General features: G+C 35.2%; 1 protein-coding gene across 1 annotated transcript in view; it reads right to left on the bottom strand.

Moving 5' to 3' along the window:
• Positions 1-1,583: 1,583 nt before the first annotated feature.
• The window catches only part of PIBF1 (progesterone immunomodulatory binding factor 1), a 122,130-nt gene continuing 99,211 nt past the window's right edge, over positions 1,584-24,502 (bottom strand). Inside the window, exons 16-18 of the mRNA XM_010575252.1 lie at positions 23,650-23,734; positions 4,172-4,351; positions 1,584-1,899 (exon numbers count right to left, since the gene is read on the bottom strand). Coding sequence (XP_010573554.1) covers positions 1,843-1,899; positions 4,172-4,351; positions 23,650-23,734 — 322 coding nt within the window. The 3' untranslated portion in view covers positions 1,584-1,842. The remainder of the gene's footprint in view (positions 1,900-4,171; positions 4,352-23,649; positions 23,735-24,502) is intronic.

Below are 24,502 nucleotides of genomic sequence, written 5' to 3'. Positions count from 1 at the left end.
ACTTCGTAAGGTTCTTGGGGATCCAACTCCCAGCCTGCCCTCCAGTGTATAGGCTATTCCCCCAAATTTGGTATTGCCTGTGAACTTGCCAAGGGATGCTACTATTGCCAGTTGCCAGTTGGACTTTGAACTGCTGATCACATTTCCTTGAGCTTGGTGTGTCAGCCAATTTTCCACCCACCTTATAGTCTGTATCTCACCAATTTGTCTATAAGGATACTATAGAACAAATAGTGAATACTTAAGATTCCAACTAGTATCTTGCCTAAAATAACTCACAGTCCTTCTAGATAATACAATTTGTTATTGGGTGATAACAGACAAACAGGATAGTCTGCGAAGTTAAACTAAGGGCTGTGAATCATATAAAATATCTATTACAAACTACAAAATAAGTATTTGCATATGGGAGCTGTTTCACATGAAAGAGAAGTTAATGATTCTATTCACATAAAAATACAAGTTAGATAAAACCCTAGAGTTCAGAAAACCAAAGTTTATTCAGGAATGTCTGTACAGACAGCTTTGTGAGCCCAAAGGTTTGTGTATTTTTTTCCCCAGTGAACACCAGTTAGTCTAATAAAAGATATTACCTCTGTCTACACACTTGGCCTCCCTCACATAGAATGATAATTTTATTCCTATGGTGTGCAATTGTTAGCATTTTTAACTCACTCTCTCAGAATTAGAAAAAGAAAATAGAAAAACTGAAGCTTACCTGGAGCAGAGGAAGTACTGCTGTGCTTCAAACTGCTGTTTGGAAAAATGAAGAGAAGTGTATCTAGGAATCATAAGCTTGATATAGCTCAGTATTATAAAGTAAATAATTATTGTTCATGTACAGGTAGGAACAATGAATGAGTTGAAAAGATATTGTCAAGGAAAAAGGAGGCAAGAAAAAGGAGTTTCCTCTTAAATGAAATCTGAGCATTATTTTCAGTATGCAGTCACTTAAACAGTATCATCTGTATTTATATTTTATATAGAAATGTAGCATATGCAGTCAAAAGTGCTTTAAAATATTAGAGACCTTATCTATAGTCTAAGTAGATGGTGGAGTGGAATAAATAAGTAGACTGTGTTCTTGGATGATGGAGCTTATTTTCATAGAATTAAATATGGCAAGTTAAACATTTCACCATTACATGCTACAGTACTCGCACATCATGGTTCTATTTTTATTATTACACTGATGTAACTACACTAGAGCAAGTGTATCTAGCCCATTAAGTATCACTGCTGATAATTAATATATATTTTATTGCTTCTTTAGAATATTTTTAATGCCTGTTTGGTAGAACAAATGACATCAAATGACATCAAATGACAAACTATACAAATCAAGGCCGACAAGAAATTAATTTTTTTTCCACCCGACATGAATTTCTTTCATAGAAAGTAGGATATAGTCTGATGCTAACTCATGTATATTTTTGAAATTTCTATGAGCCGGAATAGTTGCAAGGAATGTGGCATGAAACACAGGGTCCAAGAAAAACAATATTAAAAAGCTGAAACATGCATTAATTTGAACACTCTGAATAACACATCCTTTAACTGCGCAGATTATAAATGTGTACAATATGCTAGTGTTTATTTATCTTTTAAAATTCAAATATATGTTAGTAAAATCATTGCATGCATTATTTCCACACATTTTATTCACATGACAGATCTAAAAATAATTTTATGAACCATAAGATCATTTGACAGGTATAAAAGAACAGTTAAAACCAAAACATTTGTTTGCTTTTATGGTAAAAAGGCCATCATTATGGTGAAAATAACTTTCTTCAAAGAAAAGCTCCCCAAAGGATTACTTTAAATAATTTTGGAAAAATGCTATGGTGATGTTTTCTTCTGCAGCTTCTTGTACCATACAGGTGCCTCTTTATTTGTCTGTAAAATACAGAATGTTTTAATTGTGAGACAGTGAAAGTCAGAAGAAAAACATGCAATCTACACTAAAGTCTCTTTCCTTCCTATGTAGTTCACAGTGATAATTGAGTTCTTTGGTTAAATGCAAATAAATTAAAAAGCAAGACTATGCATTTAAGGTTATTAGTACTACTACGTATCTGTACTAAAACCTCCCTATTTCTAGGTTATAAAAAACAGATTATACAGTAATAAGTAAATGATTTGCTTTAAAATATCAATCACAATGAAAACATGCATCAACTGTGCCATAAATAAGTTTCATTTGAAATAGCATCATCTGACTTTGCCAGTTGAGAATGGGATGGAACTTAGAAAAGAGATATTAGGTGTGCCATACTTGACCAGCACTTTATGCAGAAATACACTTCTTAGAAAATTATAATTAAAAATAAAAGAATCCAGCAGTTTTCTGACAGTGTAGAAAGTATTTTAATCGCAGAGAATTATCTGTGAGCAACTTTTCCTTGCCTTCAGAATCCTATAGGCTACTGCTACTCAGTCAGGATCGCTTAACATTCTTGTGGCAAATTCAGTGGTTGTTTGTATACAGAAATAAAAGTGAAGAAGTGGAGGTAGAACAAGGTAAGGATTATTCTGCTTTCAGGGTTGGGTATAATCTCTTGCGTTAGTGACTACTGTCTCTTTTGTCTGTTGTCCCTAAACTTGTCTCTTTCTAGGTCTCTTTGCTGTCTGCTCTCTATTCGTTCTTCCCTCCAAGACTTAATAACCATTAATTTTAAAAATTGACTTTATTCAGCTGGCCTTATGGTGGGGGTTCTCATCACATTTTAATCTCCATCTTTCTCTTATTTTGAAAATTTCAGTTACAGATATAAATCTGCTCTATTTGTGCAAGCTTTTAAAATTCTAGAAATTGACCTAAATTGGCAGCATTTTTACAGGACTACCAACTTCTTTCTCCACCTAAGAAGAAAGCCTGCCATCTGCCCATTTTTTGTTTCCTACTCCAAAGTCTGAAAAAATAATTTTTCAAAGAGAAATTGGTCACAATTTCTAAACGTAGAAGCATTTTTTTTAGATTCCTACACCATTTCTATATCCCTAAGTAAGACAGGACTGATTAAACACTGAAACCCTGGATCATCTACACAACCCAATTGTTAGCTCACATTTTTGTTCTATTTTAGATCACTGAATAGCTCCGTCGAAGACAAAGTTTGGGCAATATGATTTAGCACTACCGAAAGGACTGTAGATGAGACAACACTGGCTATGTCTGTGTTTAGTCTCATAACACTATCCAAGCAAATCTGAACCCTTAAAATCCCCAAATGCCCTCACATCATGTCCAAGAGATGCAACCATTTCCTACATTTTGTGTTATAAAAACAGTATCTGATGTGCTGCAATACAAACCTCATATTGTTTAAGAGACTGAATTTTAAACTCTCCACCAGGAAAAAAAAGAAATGGAAAAAAAAAATTATATAGATATATATTTGGACCAAAATAACACATATGCTATGCAGAATGGATACAACCAGTCTATCCTAGAGAAACGTAGCCTCGAGAAGTAAATAAGAGTCATGATTTGTTTTGTGATTCAGCATTGCAACTGGGCTTTCAGTTCAGACACCATCATAGTCAGAATCTTCTAAACCATTTTCATGAAGCTTTCAAATACTAGAGGCACTAAATCTGAAGCAGACCACTTGAAGTATTTAAATTCAAGCATTTAGTTTCTAAAGGAATAAAATGGGGTTTTATAATATCAGGTATCCTTAGTAACAGAAGCGATAGCAATACCGGGCATGTATTTTTTTACATGTATTTATATATATACACACACATTAATATACATATATACATGAATGTAAGTATACATAAATATACCTACTTCCTCACTCCTGCTGCTCAATATACATATACACACACTCAACTCATACGTGATCACGGTAGATACATAGTCTGTGGATCCCTTCAGCTTTTAAAATTTTGCTAATCAGTCTTAATATTGTAATATAATGGCATTTTTTAAAAAAAATCTAGTTTGCTGTGAACTTAAGGTGTAGCAACTATCAAATAGCTAAATAACATCATAAACTGTAATTTATCTCCCCAACATTGACCATTCCCATAAAGAGCTGCAAGTATTCAGCTGAATTAATTATAGATCTCCTTGAAGTATGAACCCACATTTTTCTTTTTAAAAACATGAGGAGAATTACCAAAAAAGCTTATGGCACTTACTGTTAATCATATTACTTACAAATAATGTTGGCTTAGGTGTAAACACATTTTCTTCTTCACGTTCTGGCAGCAGTTTTACTGAAGGGTTTGATTTGTTTTTTGCAGTTGCACTTTTTACATCCGTATGAGACTGAGGTAAATTTTGTTCATAGCGTTTACCATGCAGACTAATTAGAATCTGTTTCATTGTGGCTAGTTCCTATAAAACCACAAAAGAACAATGCTAAGTTACTCAGTAAAATTACATTTGAATCTATTAAATATTTATTTGTTAAGAATAAATTTATATTCACCAAACTAAATATGTAAGTGGATCAGTAAATCTAACAAGCATGAATATATACTTGCCATAATTAATGAGATTACTAATTGGACACTAGTAAAAGTAAGAAAATAAAAAAGGCACATAGGATTTATACAACTCAAATTTTGTATTGTTTAAAGGCTGTAAAAGAGAACATTTACTGTGCAATAATGAACCCACTATCTCTTTTAAATTAAGCTTCCATTTAATTTAAAAGAATTCTTTTGAATGCTAGGTCTTGCACAGAAGTCTTACAAATGCATTACTAGAAATATATACGTGTCTTTATATCCAGATCAGAAAGTAAAAAATCAATTAAAAACCTTAAGAGGACCTACAGCAAAAATGGGAACAGAGTGGGAAAAAAAGTTTGGTGAAAAATGAAAGTTTCAACATGGGAAAATTAAAACAAGAGCATATAGAAATACAGACTTTTTTGATGTTCTAATAATTTGCTTTGTAAACAATTTGGATTAATTAAAAAAGTAACCTTTTCTTACTACTTAGCTGAACAAAACAGATTATTCAAAATGTACAGTAGAGTGAGAAAGGAAAAAACATAATATTTTGTGACTGTAACTGGCCATCTTCTTTTGTCACCTTGCATCACCTAGTGCCTAACATTCTCTCCCCCCACGTAATAGGTGTAATTACTATAAAATAAATGACAGAATTTAAAGCATTATTTATTATTTATTGTACTATTGTTATTTAGAGCATTCATTATTGCAGAACTAGAATAGCAAGGTCAGTAGAAATGCCTTTCAAAGTAAATTTTAAGACAATTTTACATTTTTTTAACTATTAATGTTTTTGCTTGCTTTTTACAAATGCTGTTGTCTTCCATAAGCAATATTGTTAATGTATTAGCACTCCATATAACTAACATTCTATCTTATCTCTCAACCAGAACTGGGTAACTCATATTTATAGCTGAATGACAAACATTTGTTATATCTTACCTATTTCTTAATACTTGCCAGCAAATTAAATTGATGCACATTCTATTTTCATTGCATTATTAGCAATGAATTAAAAAAACCCCTCAGCCTTTTAAAACATTCCTGCCATATACCTTCTCTCTGTCCACTACTGCCTTTAATACAAGATACAAAGTCAAACGAATCATGTTGTTGCCTTTAAATTGTCCCACGCTAACTCAGTTATGTGAATGGATGTTACACTCCACAGACCGGCTTTACTGAGTGTACAAATTGTTCTTGTATCTCAGTCATTTAATATTAACTATTTGCATAATTCAGCCATGTGTGGTGGCATGTTGAAACAGCATGACTGCAGAGCAGCTGTTTAGAAGGACTGCATAGTTGATGCCAACATGTTTTTCAAAGTTGTAAACTCCGCAAAGATGTTGCCAAAGCAACACATAGACAGAATTTCTTGATGAAAATAACTCAAGCAAGTATACAGCAAATAAATACACCATCACAGGAGATTAAATTGTACATAAACAATGTTTTGACATTAACAAGTGCTGTTCCTATACTTAAACTGCGTTATTCTGTGGACCAAATAGTTGCACGTTTGAACAAGGCAAAACCCAAAAACTGTCATGCAGATTTATTTCAGAAACAGAGTTGAAACCTGTATGCGTAGGGTCAAATTCTCTTGTGTCAAGATACACTCAGCAGTCTAAGGTCTTCTCTACTTCACAGAATCTGTCCTGTACTTGACAGCCCTGTCTGTTTTCAGACTTGGAAGAGGCTCTGGAGAGTCAGCTCTCACACAAGCTTCTCCTGTGACAGGAGAATTCTCTAATGCGAAGCTAGGGGAAGGAATGACAGGGAGTGGGGATGACAAATTAGCCCACAACGAATAAATTATTTTGGCATCACAGCCAAATTTATCATGAGAATTTAGCTAAAGTTGCCTTAATATTTGTTCTAAAGTCTTTCCACGTTTAGTGAGAAAGACCTTAAACTTGGCAAAATAGCACAGGAAACACTGAATCCAACAGAATCATTGGTATGTGTACTGCTAAACAAGAAAAGAAAATTGCAAGAAAGTTGCTGTTTTGAACCAAGGGAATACTGAAAACAAAGTTCTGTCTGGAACTGCAATAATTTTACTCATCTCTTTAGATTTCTCTGCTCCTGAACACAATCTTAATTCTTAGCTTCACTTTTAAGTTCTAAACAAAGAGTCATTAGCACTACCTGCTACTGTTAGCATGCTACCATGATTCAATAATATTTTCCAACCCTAAAAACTGGCAAGTTGGTCTAGAAAGCTAGCAAGGAAAAAGCAGCAGCTCTGGCGATGGTGCTTAGCAGACATGCATGAACTTGTTCTAGTGTGAACAGGACCTTGAGAAAAAAGGGGAAAGTAGGTATAGGGTTCAAAATGGATGGGAAGAATCTTTTGTGTATGCATTGGGTCTGGCTGAGATGGAGTTAATTTTCCCCGTAGCAGCCCTCGCAGTGCTGTGCTCTGCATCGGTAGCTACAAAGGTGTTGGTAACACACAGTGTTTGGCTACTGCTGAGCAGTGCTTGCACAACATCAAGGCTGTCTCCCCAACATTTCCCCGTCTCACCAGTAGGCTGGGGGTGAGCAAGATCTTGGGAGGGGACGTAGCCAGGACAGCTGACCCAAACTGACCAAAGGGATGTTCCATACCATATCACATCAGCTCAGCTATAAAAGCTAAGTAAAGGGAGATGGAAGGGGGACATTTTCATCCTCTGGAGCAGCCACCACGCGTACGGAATCCCTGCTTCCCAGGAGGTGGCCAGACATCGCCTGCTGATGGGAAGTAGAGAATAACATCTTTTGTTTTCCTTTGCTTTCGTGTGCAACCTTTGCTTTTGCTTTATTAAACTATCCTTATCTCAACCCACGAGCCCTTCATCATATTTTTCTCTCCCCGGTCCAGTTGAGGAGGGGACCGATAGAGCGGCTTTGGTGGGCACCCGGTGTCCAGCCAGGGTCAACCCACCACTGTGTAGAAGGACATGTATTAGTTTCAGGATAAGCTAAGTAGAGGAGGATTTGAAGAGAAATAGATGGTTAAAATTTTTTACGTTTCTACTGTGTCAAGTCCACCATCCTTTGTCCAGGCAGAGCTGTGCAAATTATTTACTTACAGTATTCACTTCAGTTGCTCAGTGCACGTATAAACAGTGTTGCTAAAGCTCTGCATGTCCCAATTTCTTGTGGAGGTATTTGGTGCTTGCCACGCTGGCTCCTGGACTTATAAGCAAGCAGTGTGTCACTGTGTTGAGGCTTCCAGGTTTGAGGGCTTTGGAGAGCCAGACAGCAACCCTTCTTGGGAGGACTGAGAGTACTAAACACCTCAGAGTGGATTCACCCAGCCTCCTCTCTGCGCCGGCTTTACAGCTTTGGTCTCGCTGTCCCAAACTTTGCAAACACAAGCACCCGCTCCCCACTTACACAATATTCCGTGGGGATGTGGCAGCGCAGATACATGGAAAACAATGCAGTTGGCAAGAAAAGGTGGGTTAAAATAAAACAAGGAAAAAATTAAAGTATGCAGCTGGCACAAAAACACTGTTTATGTACAGTGAGTGTCACCCATACAAAAAAGTATCAGGGCTATACTCTATTATTAAATATTTTGAAAGTCTGTCCACAGGAACCTGATGAATTTTTGTTAAGGATGCTAACCTGCTCTGCCTACCAGCACAAATGCAAAAAAAAAAAAAAAAAAAGGTTATGAGCTGTGTGACGCATTAAGTGGGATTTAACTCAAGCTTATAACACCTAAATTTATGTGTCTGAACTTAAGTATCTACACATGAGCTAGGAATCCAATCTTCCATTACAGTGGAGCTTGGACAGTGATTCAACTCATTCAGAAGCGAACACCTATTGGTGTGTTGGCTGAATTGTGTTGTAACACTAGCCATATTGACTAGGCTGCTGTTGACTATAAAGCAAAGATGCTTACCTCACCACAGACACCTCCATTTCGATACCTAAATTTAGTTGTCATAAGCTGAATCCATTTCTCCCCTCACTCTCCTTATAATTTACTTTTCTCAGCCTTCTACTTCACGTAAAACAACTTTCATCCTGAATAGCCAGTGTGCACTCATAATTCCCCTTGCACACATATCTGAAGTACTGAATTGCTGTGTTAAAAATAACTTAATTTTTGGAGTAGGCATTCACATCACAGATCATCTACTCATGCAAGTTTTCCTAAACATACACAGGTTCATACTTCAGAACAATCTAACATCCTGTATTCCACTTACTTATGCACATTAATTCACATTTAATGAAGATTACGTGAACTATGAAAGAATCACTGAAAATTTTGCATACATGACCAGAAAGTAGCTGGAATTTAAAATAAGTGATTAGAATGAGTGAACTGAGAACAATGGGAGCGATGTAGCAGGAGGTAAGTTAACATAACATGTATTGCATTGTAAATAGTATCAGAAGAACTTGCTTATTTCCATTTATTTTTGGTACTGTGATGTCCAACAACCTTAATTCAAAATAGAAAAAGCAATTTTGTGTGCCAATACACAAACAAAGGAGGAGATATTTAGGTACAGACAAAGGATAGGCACCAATCTTTTCCATGATGTTCATTAAAATGTTTTCTGTTTGGGGATTTTTTTCCTAATTCTACCTTGTTAACTTATTAGGCTGAATGTTATCAGTTCTGTTGTTGTGGAACTCTTACAGTCTGCAAAAACTGTGCATCATATTAAAATCATCAAGCTTTAAAACAATGTTAAAGGAACCAAACCAAAGAAGTGTTAATAATTTTTAAAAGGTAAAGTAAAAAAGGCAAAATAGTTGGATGCTGTCTGCTGATATTACTCCTATTTCAGAAAAATCTGAGATTCTTATGATGATGTTTCATCTTGAAGCAAGTAAAAATAAGTTATATTTTATTTAAAATTGTTTTTACCTGTTTATTATGGATAATTGAAATAGTACCTAGAAAAATGGAGACAGAAGATCAGTTTGGAAATATGAAGGTTAAAATTTGATTCCTTCAACTAGCAATGTGACTAGAAGATAGAGACAAGCAAATGCAAAAATAAGGCATGCAGCAATATAAAATATAAATGTATTTTGAGTTATAGATACTATAAAGGGATCCCTATTAACACTGATTTTGTTGTCCTTGATACATACTCAAACTACATATACCAGAAAAGCATCTTACATTTTCCTAATTCAGTACTACAAAAATTCAAAATTAGTACAATATTAAATATTATAACAGAATCATAACTTACATAATCAAAACAAAATGAAAAAGAATTGCCTGATATGGAAAATAATTGAAGCATAAAAAAGAATGCTGTTTTATCAAGTAAAAAACTGACAAATTATATGAAAAAATTGCCTACATTAAGCACAACAGATATTTATCAAGATAGTAATTCCATTTCTTTTCAGTAGATTGTCAACAAGTATAAAGATTTTTCTTCTTACTGCCTCTGTCATGTAACTATAATCAAAGCAAGAAAGAATCCTCTCTGTGCACTCAAAAGCTTGCAAAGGCACTTAACATTATATATGTGTGTCTATAATTATAATAAATATGTAAATTTATATAAGCAGTTAAAATGATATATTTATGTATCACGCTCTGGAAGCCGAAGCAAAATAACAGTCTCAAGAAAAAGGAACTGGCTTACAGAAATCAATTACATAAATGTCAATTCTTATGTTCTTATGGCAGGGATGTCTTGCACCTTCAAATAATCTCCATACAATGATCTTAAAAAGAAACTTTACATAGGTCAGACTGAACAGTTGGAAATGCTCAGTAGGAAGAGACATTTACCTTTCTGGCCTGAAGATAATTCATTCTGATGGTAAATGTAATGTTTTTTCATATTGCTAAAATCATCACAGAAGCAGCCAATGGGTGTCAGGTCCATCTGGCTCCTTCCTCATGCAGTAAAGCCCATGGCTGCTGCACTCAGATAAATATCCTCTAAAGCAAAAGTGACCCTAACAATACCACGTACAGTTTACCGAACCTTTAACCGTGGTTAAACCATGACACCAGGACAAATTATATTCTACTTTTAGCTTTACATATAGAATTTATGATTGCAAACTTCACCTTGGATTGGAACTCCATTTTGAAGCAGAGAATTTGTATTGTGGAAGCTGAATAAGAAATTTCTGTCCTAGAAAATGTATCAGGTTCTGGCAGAACCACTGAATTTTGAAGACTGACAAGTGTTCCCAGGGAAGAAAACAGCATAAATTCCCAGTAAAAGAATGGAAACACAGAAAAGGCACTAAATACTATGATCTTTAAACAAGGAAACCAATTTCACTGACAAAACCAGAAAAATCAGCTGGAGGAGGGATAAAAACAGAGGTTTGCCGCTCTCAGAGATGCAGATCAAAACTTAAGGTCTCTCAGACTCTGTGAGTCAAGCACTAAGATGATGATTTTAGATGTGTGTCCCCATCCCCAATCTGTAAGTCTTCTGTACTGTTAGAGTAAAGCATGTATGTTCAGGACCTCCTTTGGAAAGCTTGTATTCCTTGCTTTAACTGCCATATGGTCTCCATGTGGTTAAATTATAACTTAAAATAAAAATATGTATCCAGTCTGGAGAAACTTGAGAGATTACAGCACTGTCTTTAGGTCCAAGAACAGTTGACTGTACAGCCCCCCTTGCATAGAGGGGACCAGACAAAAAATTCCTTCACGAGAGACTTAGTGCACTACACCTTGAGTCCAGAGACTGGACTCTTCCCAATGTGGGAGCCAAATAGTAGGGTTGAGTTTAGCAGTCTGGTGACTATTCTGGCTATATTAACTTATAAAATAACAACAACAATAAAAACAATACCTATAATAGAACATGCAAGCAAGGGAAGACAGCCGTGCTAGGATGAAAAACATGTTCGTGCTAAGTCAATGCAATCTGTCTTCACATGCACATAACCTCCCATTCAGGCAGCTATTGTAGTCTTCAAACAACAAGTCAGCACAGGGAAAAGCAGAGCTCAGAAAATGAGGTTATGGGTATGTTAAAGAATACTGATTTGAGAAATCTAAACCAGCATTTAAGAATGCTATATCCTTTTGGTAGTGTTTTGTAAAGAGCACATTTCAGAAATGATTTCTCAGTCTCTCAAGAATTAAAAGTACATGTTCACTATACGAATGTTCTTGTGTGGATTCAGAGAAAAAAAAATTACACTTCCTGTAACTCCTTCTTGAAAGTGATCTCAACTGGAAAAGGGTAGCGCAGGGCTGTTCAAAAGGAACTATCTTCACAGTTGTCTGTCTCGGGGTGTTCAGTAGGATCAAGTCTGATGGGCATATAAGGTGATGGTACAGAAAACACTAAGGATATTGTCCTCTATGAAGTCTGTGCGTTTTCTTGCTTGGCTCCCTCTTAGACTCCTACTGTGATTTTCTGTGAAAGTAAAGGTGTGCTAAAAATAAAGTTGTATCATTTAACAGCTGATACTAAGATGGAGAGGGATCTTTGTGACAACTCTGGTTGCAGTTCAGTTTTGGAACTTGTGACTGGATACTTGGTTGGACTTCCTCACACTAACCTTTAGATATCTTCAGTAATAATATTTAAACCTAGGCAAACTAGCTTGTCTGATACCTCTATATAGCTGTTGGTGAGAAATTCATAGGTTACAATTAATTTTGCTGATTTTAGATGAGGATATGGTAAATCACACCATAATAGTGCCTGTTTTTCTTTTCTGACTACAAATCTGTAGATGATTTTCAAATGTAGACATCTACACTACAGATTTTTAAACTTAGGCAAGATCCATCTCTGCTACTTTGCCAATTGACTTGACAAACAACTTATCAGATCATCTTTACACTGGTAGTACTCTTTAATATCATTGGAGTTTACCAGTTAAGATGGAGGTAAAGAAACGGAGCCTTCTGTACAGATTGTTGGCATAGAACATCAAATCACTGACATTTCTGGAGAAAACAGACTGAAACAGAACGTGGTTCCACCTTTCAACGTATGCAATGACTTGCATACAGCACTTTGAAGAGAAAGTTTTGAGTATGGTACTCTAACTTTGGAGGGCACTTAGAGAAAGGAGACATACATGTGTCATTATCATGGAATGAGACTCTTGAGAAAAAGTAGTACCTAGAATGTCTCCTCCTTAGAAGTACTGACAATTCACACAAAGAATTATTTTAGAACTGTTCTTCACAGCTTTTATTTCTGCCAAACAGCTAGAGACACACTGCAGAAGGGCTATAGCCTATAACCTGGAATGAATTATTTGTCTCCCTTTTTTAGCTGAAAATGGAAAAAAGACCAACACTATTAGCACAGAATTAACAACACTGGACATGAATATTAATGATGACAAAGTGTGAAATAGTAGAAAGACACTACAGAAGCTTTATGTTGATGTGACAGCAAAATGAAGCAAATGGTAAGTCAGTCTATTCCACTATTTATGACTGCAGATGGATAGGAAGCAGTGGCACAAATGATACAAATTCAGCTTCAACAGTGGAATGCTCTGGCCTTGTGCCTATCAGGAGTAGAACCTACATGAGTAACAGAGCTCAAAGAAGATTTTAACAACTACCTATGCAATTAAGAAAACATAAGAAATCATGGTTTAATCCCTCACGTAAGGCAGAGTGTATTTGACATAGTTGCATCCTCAATTGCAGCTGTACTGGAAACATGAGAAGTCAGCAAGAATTCTGGTGTGAGATTTGCACATATGGTCATCTTAGGCACACGGATACACATTGTAAAGCTGGAAACTGGAAGGCAGTATGAAATGTCCTGATCAAACAAATGAACCTGATAACTGGGTGGTGGAAACATGCCAGACCATATGCAGGATGATGATAGCTTCTCTGCATTACACTTAATTCAGGAGTTCTCTATATCCCAGTGCACATAAAAACTTAAAATGAACTCACAGATCTGAGACTATATGGATCTACAAACTACTTCCAGTTTTATAAGGTGAATGCATTAGAACTGTGGCAACAATAAAATGGCCCAGTCATTGCAGTGAACACATTCTGTCTTTTTAGATACATAAAAATCTCTGCCTATTTCAGCTGTACCTTAAATTTGTTCTTAATGGTTAAATCTTTCTAACTTCTTAAGAAAAATAGGAAATAATTTGTCTCATAATTCAGAACTTGCATGTCAAATTCTGTAAGTTTTTTTCCACTTTTTGTATTGAAGATCAGAAATATATTTGCAATTATAACTAGGACTAAATCCCCCAATATTTTTTTAATCTGAGCCGTTGTGACATTCATTTACTCAAATTCAAGTTTAATAAAAAGTATGCTTTCTCGAGTAAGTTCTACTCACAGGAAACAGATGCTAAAAATGCTACTGTCAAAACAGCCTTATTCGCATGAATTATTATGTAGAAGTTCTTGTATCTTCTAAGAGGGGAACATTTTAGTTTAATTCTCCCTGTCTCTGGTATTTCTTAAAGAGTATTTAAATTCACTTTCCACTTGGTAATATTCAAATGCTACCATAAAGTGAACAAAAGTAAAATTTTTACACAGCTGGATAAGCAGCAGAATGTGGTGAAAATATTCAGAGCCAATATAGGAAAAATGAATATAACAGAACATCAGTTAAATGTTCAGAAAATCTCAACAATTTCTTGTTTAAAAGTTTATCACTTTAACTGATTCTAGCTCTCTCAAAACCATATAATTTAAAATACACGTACCAATTCCATCCCATAATCCATAAATAAGTTGCATTTTGCCTATGAAACTTCCCATTTTTGAGCGCAAAAAGTGTATTTATATTTGACTTATATTAACTGACATAACTAAACCCTGTGTTGTTATCGTGGTTTCCAAGATTCTTAAAAAAAAATTTAAAAAAAAAAAGCTGAGTAGAAATCACCATTTAGTACACAATTGTTTAGTGTATACCACTGCGAATGGGAAGATAATTCTTTAAAGAATATATAGGAAAACTAGTAAGACATTCTGAATAATACAGCTCCAAGAAAAAGAATGAATGTACCCAGCTGTTAAACCCTTCCTCCTCCTAAATTCAGTACTATTTGGAATTCAAGTCTTATAAAAGCTTGACAGCAACAAAATAGATAACAAAAATGAGAAATACTGCTTAGGAGCATATTTTTCCTTGTAAAAAATGAGCCAGAAACTTCTCTACACTCGTTTAGCAATGTAAATGTCACTTTGTTTCTCCAAGCTTTAAGCTGAGAATAGCTCCAGGGCTTACTTGTGATGCAGAAATGTCCCTGTAATCTACTTAGAAAACATGCAGAACATTAATAGAAACTAGAATCCTGGAACATAAACGTAGCATAAGAAAAATGATAATTACTCTGTGGCTTAACATTTAAAAAGAGAGCTAAGCATTGTACATCAGCATTTTTTTATATAAAACAAGTTGCAGCACATAGATGAGCAGGAAGTCATTCACTTTAGAAACACAAATAATTTTGACATTATCATGTACAATCTTTTACACAGAAAAGAGGGGAAAGAGGCAGAGCTAGAGATTGTTTGAAGGCACCTGTTACCAATCACTTCTTTTCGGTCGTGTCTTCCCAACCCCTGCAGATACCCCTTCCTTCCCCTCTCCCCCAACAAAGCAGTTTTCTCCTTTTATCCACTAAGCTTCCATCCCTGATTAAACACGTACTGCCCTTCCCCTTACGACTCCAAAGCTTTTTATGAGCCTCTGAACTTCTTTCTACCTCTGTTTTTTGCAGATGGCAGCTGTTGCTACTCTCCAGGTTCCTAAATCCAACACATTGGCTTTCTGTCCTAGGTTACTTCTAGTGAATCTTCTTCAGCATAACTTAATTACAGCTAAAGGATAGTATTAGCCGTACTTTACAGTATGACTAATAATGAAATGCTGAAAACTCATCTGGAATCCTCAAGGTCATTGCTGAGATGGAATGAAACTGTGGGTGTAGAGAATTTAGCAGTGAGGGGCATTCCCCAGGGGAATACAAAAGTAAGAAAGATAAACATGAGAATATAGGAGTAACTGGTCAAAGTAAGGTAAAGCACAGATACTTCAGGAGACCTTGCTTCTCCTCAAAAGAGGAAAAGAAGAATAAAAGCACCTTACTTTTCCTTCACTTTTGTAGGCCAGATAACAGGATAACTATTGATAAGTAACAGGGTTTTGTGCAGGATACTGACACGAGATGAATATGTGCAAGCACAGAGACTACTAGATTCTCAGACACTGGAAACATTAAAATTTTGAAACAATGTCATGGAATTGCAAATGCTTCTGATAATTCACGTGGCCATGTTTAAAGTCTAACATTCATCAAGATTTATATAAATCCTCGGGAACCTTAGCCTGATCTTTTATAGAAGCTCTCTGAAAAACTCTTAGAGCCATTAACAAACTATGCATATCCTAATAGGACTAATTAGTAGCTGTTCCTTTTGCTTGATCACGTGGACTCTCTCCAATCTTACGCACGCTCAGAAAATGCATTTGGCAACCATGTATTAAAAAAAAAAAGTCAGATTTTCTACATTTTAAAGATAATAAAATAACTATTTTCTGTTCTTAACTTCACCTTTCTCTCTCATTTGTTCTGTCTTTTTCTCTATTTTTACTTATTACCTACACAATGCTGCCTCATGTTTATCTCCTTTTCTTGCACCCCATTAGATCCTCTGTTTGTTTCGACAAAACAAGCTACACTTTGAATCTCATTCAAAGAGCTCCAGCCTGCTGTGATTTTTTTTTCTCTTTTTTTTTTTCAGAAAATATAATGTAAAAAAAAACCAAACAAACATCCATTCTATGGTTCAAATAAAAAAAATCATTAGATTTCATTTTTTAAGAGACCCGCAGGACTTTGGAAAGTGGCCTTTTTCAGGAGACATGGATTAAAAAATGAATGTAAATGTAAATTCTCCGAACGACACAAAGTGAAAACGTAATTTGTATGGGAAACTACTTCCAAATTACAATCAGTTCATATATAAGAAGATGACTTAGAGAAAAGAGTTAATTTGTGTCTAGTTAGGAAAAATAAACACTAAAGAGATTTTCTCTTCAGGCTTTTGAACTGAAACATGTAAGGAAAGAAGAATGGCTGTGATTAAGATACTGCATTAGGACACATGAACTCTTAACCTCTACCACAAACTCTGGGGAGTTTTGGGCAAACCACCATTTCTTTCGTTGTGGTTGTTGCTTCAGCCAAACAGGGCTAGTGATACCCTTCTGCTTTAAGTTGTGAGGATAATATTTGTGAGGTGTTCAGTTACTGTGGTGAAGGCCAGAGAAATATTCAATTACTAAGCAGGATTATTTTGACATATTGTTAAGAAACCGTGAAAACCTGGAAAGGGGGAAGAGATTCATGGTAGTAAAAGAAAAACATTAGGTTTACTCATAAATGGTGAGTTATACATCAGATTTGGAAAGCTTCTGACCTGCCAATTGAAAAAGGAGTTCAACATAACAGTCACTTAGGCAATTCGCATTTTAATATTAACCTGGTAGACTATTCTCAGCAAGAACAGCTCAATAACAGTTTCTTATACTATATGTTTTAAAAAGAATAGGAGCTTGCAATGGCTAACCTAAATAAATTTTAACCCGGTCTAGTTGAACATTCGTACCAATTCACGTACACATATTTAGACAGATTTAGCACTCAATTTGAGTGACACAACAATTTACTGACATAAGCTAACTGGATTTAAGTAAACAAACAGCAGTCAAACCCCATGTGTCTGTATCCATTTAACTGATTGATAACAAATAGGTTTATTTAAACTACTACAACACGTTTTCTACTTTGTCCCATAACAGATAGCCGTAGCCTGGTTTCTGGTTGCTAACTTCACTTGAAGAGCTTTGGCACAGTAACACATGAATGTGTCAATAAGGCAGGTGACTAGTTCAGCAAGTTTACATTCTATCACTTGTATGCACAGCTGCTAATGTACCACAAGTGCACAGATGTGTAAAGGAGATAAAATATCAGGTTTTCATATCTTTTTAACATGTATATAATACTCATGTGCTGATAACTAATCATGTCTGCATAAACAATTGCATTATAGGAAATTAATGAGTATTATAAACAGCCTTCATTTGCACCATTTATGTCATAAATTTTTATTTCTTACTACAATAGTTTCACAATATTAGTTTTACTTTTATAGATTCAAAATTACTGTATTGCCAGACTGCATTGCACACAGGTGATTTCAAGCAGTTAAAAAAAAAAAAAAGATAGTGTAAATTAAGTTAACTCCCTTATACTCATATAAACTGAAACAGATCTTAGCACTTAGAGGAATACCTATTTAAAGCCTTCTATTGGTGTCTCTTACACCACTGTCTTATTTTTGTTTCTATTCGTGCCTCCTAGGATATTTAAAACATAAAAAGATCCCCTCCACTTGTTATACTTGCTCTGTTTTTTTTTCCTCCCAAAACAATGGATTATGAACTCCACATTAAAAATATAAACAAGTTTGTTAATTTTCAAGATTTTAAAAGTCAGTTTCTACACTCTGCACTTTGAATCGGAAAAGCTAAAATAAATAGATTTAATTGTGCACATTATTGGTTTTCTTTACTATGATAAGTCTGCATCTTAAATATCTGAAGAAATAGTACAATGCCATACATCAAAGCATAGCAAATTTATAACCTCTTAAATGTAACCTCAGAAAATGATTACTAAAACTTCTTGCCAAACATCTGAGTGCTGACAGACTGCCCTTCCAAGTTTTCATCTGAAGTTTGCAAGCCAATGGATAAAGTCTAAAATTGCACTTCTGATGTTCCAAAATACTAACAACTGCATCAAGCATGAAAGGCAATGGAAGTGCCAAGATCACAGAGCTCACGGTAAGTATTTCTTTTAGTCAAAGGCTGACTGTTGGAAGAGAAGGAAAAAAAAAAACCCAGATAAAAGGAATCATGGATCAAGAGCTTCAGCTAAAAGATTTAGTGGATTCATCCCACTTAACTTCAGCACTTAACAGAGAACTGCTCTTTGGTGCCTTTAAGTTATAGATTCCCGTTATCTGCACAAAAGGATAAAGTCTGGATGCAGATAAAGGATGGCACAGAAGCTTCATGTGCTATACTCTACAGTTTCGGACACAAAATGCCCTCTTTTTCACAGGTAAGTAATATTGACATATAAATATTTTTACTTGCTCTTTTCCTTGCTGGACCCTTTCCAAAGGTGATTCAAACTGCTAACCTAACAGACAGCAATTCACTTTTGTGGTTTTCTTTTTTTGGTCAGGTTAGGTTTCTGTTTAGTCATCTGCATGGTCCCAGTGCAGCATTAGAGATGTGCCAGAGCTGGTGCAAAGAGGAGGAGAGAGAAGGAGAACTAGGAGCAAAGAGGTAAGGCAGTGTTAATGGCTATTGGGTCAACTCAGGTGTAATGTATAATTTCATCCTGATTTATGCTTTGAAGGAATATGCTTCTTACTTGTGCTCCCCTGACTATACAAAGACACTAGGGCAAGAAGGGTCCCAATCTGGGGGTAAGTGCTGAAGTTAGAGTGGGAAGACTCAAGACTACAAGTCTTTTTTTGTGTGTGTGGTTTGGTTATCCACAGTTAAAGATAGAGGGTCAAAAGTGTAAAGTTCAGCTGATTAAAAACAGAACACAGACTACAAATAATAATGCAAAAAAAATCTGGATTTGAAATATCCTTTTTAAAAAAAAACGAACACTGTTTACTAGAAGGTTATTAATGAGAGACCCCATTGTTCCTCCAAACAATGTTTTAGGCTCTTCTGATGGATCTGGAAAACCAATTAAAACCCTATTGGTTATCTTGACAAAACATATAAAATTTCTTAGTCTTGAATCAGCTGAAAAATTTGGCTGTACTAACTGTACTTGCTATCATGTGCTGAGGGGTTTACAAATGGCATCACAATACTGCATACCCTGGTTCCTTCTGATAGCTCAAAGAGGGCAGCAGCACTGTGAAGGCTTTATTATGAACCTCTAAGAACATAAGCTCAGCATGATCCTGGATACTGATCATTCACGATAATGCCATTGAACTCCCTCTCAAAGAGTGAAGTTTGCATTTATCCATACGAAGAAGATAAGAAATTTTATTGCAGCAGCCAATTCTCAATGATCTAATGAGAAGCTAGATTAAAAAGTTTTCCACATTAATTTGCTAATTAATTCAGAAAAAAAAAAGAAATAGCAGGCTAAGAAACAATTAAGAATCTGGGCCAACAATATAGCCTAACAAAAAAGAGCTTAAATTTTTCTCCTTCATGGGTAGACCCAAACTTTTAAGAATGTGTATAGTCAAATGATCAATTTTCACTTTAATTTCCCACAGCAAAATATAATAATCATCACCAAATTAGCTGTCTACATAATTTGAAATAATGAACTATTTCATTACATGAATATCTAGTGCATTTTTTTTACTGTAATAAAAGAGCTCACGTAAGAGCCCTATATAAATTCTTCCACGATTCAGACTTAAATGTTTTAACTTTTTTCTTCCAGAATTAAGATAAGTGAAAAAGGAAGTAAGATCAAGCATGAATGTAAGTTCTTTCTTTTAAAAGTGTATAAAATGCTATAATTACCTCCAAAGCAAGCATTATGAATCCAGCTGATATCACAAGGAGATAAAAATAAAAAACCCCAATGCCTCAAAATTCTAACATTTCATTTAAAAGAGTTAATACAGTCTGAGACCACACAGGCTGGAATACCTTAAGTTAAAACTGTATACTTACTGGAACACGTCACTGTAAGACAGCAGTAACATTGTTTTGGCATTTTGCTTGTACTTTTAACATACCTAAACTCCATTTTATGTTAACTATGAATATCTTGGGTTTATCTATTCAAGAATTCTAATGTTTTTACTTGCAAACATGAGGGCAACAAGGTAATTCCTAACAAGACACGACAGTTTAGTATGTGCAATGACTCAACAAGACTGATAGTAATCATACTACATGATAGCACGTACAGAACACATAAACATGTAATTCATATTTTTTCAAATTGCATAAATCTGTGTTTACACATTGCATGTTACTTTTATTTAAAAACACATACCTCGTCTAAATGAAGTTAAGTCTTTACTAACCCAAGATTAGAAAATTTGGATTGTTTTTTTTTTCTATTAGCAGGGATAGTTACTGTGAAATTTTGATGTTACTGCATATTTAACTTTTTTATTAAGATGGCAAAAAAATTTAGCTGAAGACTAACTCACTGTAAACCAAGTTGTCCTATCCTGTACAAAGGTTTCAATACATGAGATAATTGCCTTTTAGAGGAATCAATAAACTGTAAAACTACTGGAAGAGGTCTGCATTAAAAGTAAAAAAATAAAAGGCTGCATTAGGAATAAACACAAATGACAAAAGTTAAACATACACACACACACGCACACAAAAGCGACTTGTTATTTTCACACATTTTCCTAAAAAAACTTTAGCTTATTTTAGTGTTTCTTAGGGTTTTTTTGTGTGTTGTATTGGCATTTCATAATTTTCTTCCCCCAAACACGCAACTTCTAATGTTTCTTTTTCAATATTTATATACTTTTCTGCATAGGCAACTTGAAAAAAGCATTATCACTGTTAGGTAAAACAATATGACTAATATGGCCTATTTTTAACAGATATAAAAAGAAATTTAACAAAACAGTAACAATTTTGGAAATATTTGCTCAATTTCTAACATCCAGGGTAAGAGGAACATTCAAGACGAAGTCTGTTTCAGACTCAAGTATTTGCTTTCTTCTTTATAAAGCCTGTCTCACTCAGCCTTGCTTGCATTGTTTGCCACAGTTTGAAAATTTTAAGTGGCAAAATGACACAAAGCAGCAAACTGCTGCGTATCAGGATTAGTTTATGAGGCTACTCACAGGGGCTAGTGTTGTTTGGATGTAAACAATGTCACATAGCTTTGAGGCAGAAATTTTTTAGTTTTCTTATAAAACATTGTTAAATTTTACCTTCATTTATCACTTCCTACCGATTTTAATCAGCTGCAATGCACCTTGGTTGATATGACACTACTAAAACTAGGCACCCAAGGCATAACTACTTTGAGAGCATAACTACTTGGCAGCAGCACTACTTGGGAGAGGAGGAGTAGGAACAGGAAATTTTGAAAGAAATTAATTTGAAATTAGCCTGCCAAGGGCACATCATATTGGAAATTCAGAAAATTCACTACATGTTTATACAATTAAGTCATGTTCCCTCAGAGTATTTTTCATATCATTAACATAATGATATGATAATGCATTAATATAATGGTAAGGCTTATAAATTATCTAGAAATGCTTTAAATGTTTTCCATTACATTAATAGAGACCAGTGGGTCTCATATAAACAAACAATCACCAAAACCCAAAAGAAAAAAAGCAAACTCAAATACAACCCAAACTGAACATTTGCCTTCATCTCAGTCTTGAATGTGAAATTTAAGTATACGCTGTGGGTACAGACATCAGAAATAAGAGCTATCAAATGATTACTTCTAATGCACCTACAGATGATCCTGCCAGATCAATGACACCTGCAGTTTGGGGAAGCATGTTCAATTACTCTCTTCTGTAATCAGACTATTTTAATTTCTATGCATGGAACTTCACAAGCACTACAAATCAATTCAGAGAGTTAAATGCAAAAACTATCCTAGGAGGAAACTGCATCAGACAAACACGCAGTGCAATTCAGCATAGAAAGTAAACAGCTTAAGAACTTGTTTTCTTTTTACTTTTAAGGTGTTTCACATTTGAGATGCACACTCAGGGAACAGGATTAGTACAATTTTCACTAAAGTTGAGGCTCACTTAGATGCAGCTGTCTGTGAAATTGTTTTGGTTTGGTTCTAACAAAAAATGGGTTCGTAACTGGTCAGCAGAGACAAACTGGTTTGGACCAATTCCTGACATGGGTTTTGGTTTACTGATCTAAGAAGGGAATTTGGGGGAATAGCAAGGAAAGGAGATGGAGGAGAACAGTTTTGGAGGTGGAGTGGGAGGACTTCAAGAGGTGCACGGATAGTCAGTTTTCTGTGGAAATAATGGTATTAGAATGAGTGATAATGCAATCTCAGACAGGATAATTTAGGGGAATTGTAGATTCCTTGAAAGGAATCTCCCCATCTTCTCCTCTCTTCCCAGTCAGAGAATTGAAAGGATATTTTCAGAGAACTATTGATATAATGACTTCGTGATGATCTTTCTGAACAGGTACGTGGCTATTTAGGTCCCATCACTGCATATATATAACATGTGTTGGTTTTCCTCACATTCATAATTTTTGATTCATTAATGATGTATTTTCTCTGCAAATCCTTGCCATATCATTCAGCAGCTCTGGGAGATCATTTAACAGCTGCTCAAGGTCAGCTTTTGGTTTTATACCTTCAGTATTCTGTAGCTTCAGCAAACTTTCCGTATTACTATTCACCCTTTTTCAGATCATTTGTGTAGGGGACTCCTTCGGTAAACTTTCTTTATTTCTATCCTTTGTTTCAGACATTTAATCTGCAGAAAGATTTTCTCTCATACTCCATGACACGTTAGTCTCTTAAGATGTTTAGAGAGAAATCTTGACAAAAGCCTTTTAGGAATCCCCATATAGAGCATTTATGTCTAAATGGCAAGATTTTTGCATACTTTCAGATCTGAGAGTGTATTCCAGCAGCACCCTGACTCCTTGCTTGGATGAAACTCGGGTAAGTACATACAGAAGTACCCTGACTCTTGTCTGGAGGACACCTGTGTGACTACCGTCCTGTTTTGGAGTTGAAAAGAAACTCAGATGGAAATGAATTGTGCAATGCTTTGTCCAGGTTTTTAGTCTCAATGACTGGAGAGCAGGGAGAGATACTGTGGCACATGCAGGCCTTGCAGATTACATGTGTATCAATTTCATCACCTTTATCTAAATACTTGTTAAAAGCTTGCAAACGCTAAACACTTCGCAAGGCATGTCTGTTGACATAAGAAAGAACAGTGAGACTAAGTCATGAGAGAGAATTTAGCAACTGAGAGCCTCCTGAGTGCCTGACAGACACCATCACCTGTGTTTCTGAAAATGACACAGACAAAAACCCCAACAAATCAAACTAAAGTAAACCATTTTTTTCCCATGAGGTAAGGCTGAGGAGAGAAAAAACGCACTTATGGTAGGAATGCTAAAGCAGGAAGATTACCTCACGGTGATTTAGAAGTCTCTCCAAATCTGCTGCCATTTGATTCTTGACACGCAGCAAAGCTGTCTTTTCTTTATTTAAAAGACTGGTAGAAAGAGGATAGGAAATGCAGTAATAGCAACAGATAATCTCTTTTAATCTTATATTCTGGCTGAAACATGCATTTTCTAAAGCTAAATACTGGCAACAATGAAAATCTGCTCAAGTAATTGTATCAAAAGATCCTTCTCTATGTTAAAGAACTGGAATTTGTATAAGTGGGCCTGGATGTACCGATACATACAAAATCTTATTTTAGTCAAACAGAAATGCTATTCAAAATCTTCATAAAATATGGGGAGGCTTTTTTGATTCTCTGAAGGGTAATTTAAATTATCAGAATCTTCTGTTAATATCTCTTGATTTCTTCTAGGCAAAATGAGCTCATTTTATAAGCAAAGTAAGGCTCCTTATATCTCAACTTCCATATCAAAATTTGGATTTCTTTGTTGTATGCATCACCAGTAGCAGCACACACTGTTCTCTCAGTATCACCTCTTTTTATATTACTGTATTTGGAATTTTGAAAGTAACAAATACAAGGAAAAACAACATCCAGCTCTCCCTTTTCACTGTGTAGTTTCTGCAGAAATTGTAAATGTATTTTTGCGATTTTTTATTTTATATTCCAGGATAATGCACGGGATCAAGTTTGTCCTGTGAACCAAGTACGAAAGCTGTTTTAGCATGAAGGCATTCTTGTATAGCACAATGTCAAGTTTAACTTTAATCGTTCTTTGTTTTTTTAGTTATAGAATATGAACATTTGAAATGTTTAGCGTACGCATTCTGATTCCAGGCAGTAATTCTAATA

The sequence above is a fragment of the Haliaeetus leucocephalus genome, unplaced genomic scaffold (assembly GCF_000737465.1).
Source record: "Haliaeetus leucocephalus isolate CR32 unplaced genomic scaffold, Haliaeetus_leucocephalus-4.0 Scaffold462, whole genome shotgun sequence".
Classification (NCBI taxonomy): Eukaryota; Metazoa; Chordata; class Aves; order Accipitriformes; family Accipitridae; genus Haliaeetus; species Haliaeetus leucocephalus.
The sequence above is the reverse complement of the archived record's forward strand: the minus strand, read 5'-3'. Positions and strand labels throughout refer to the sequence as shown.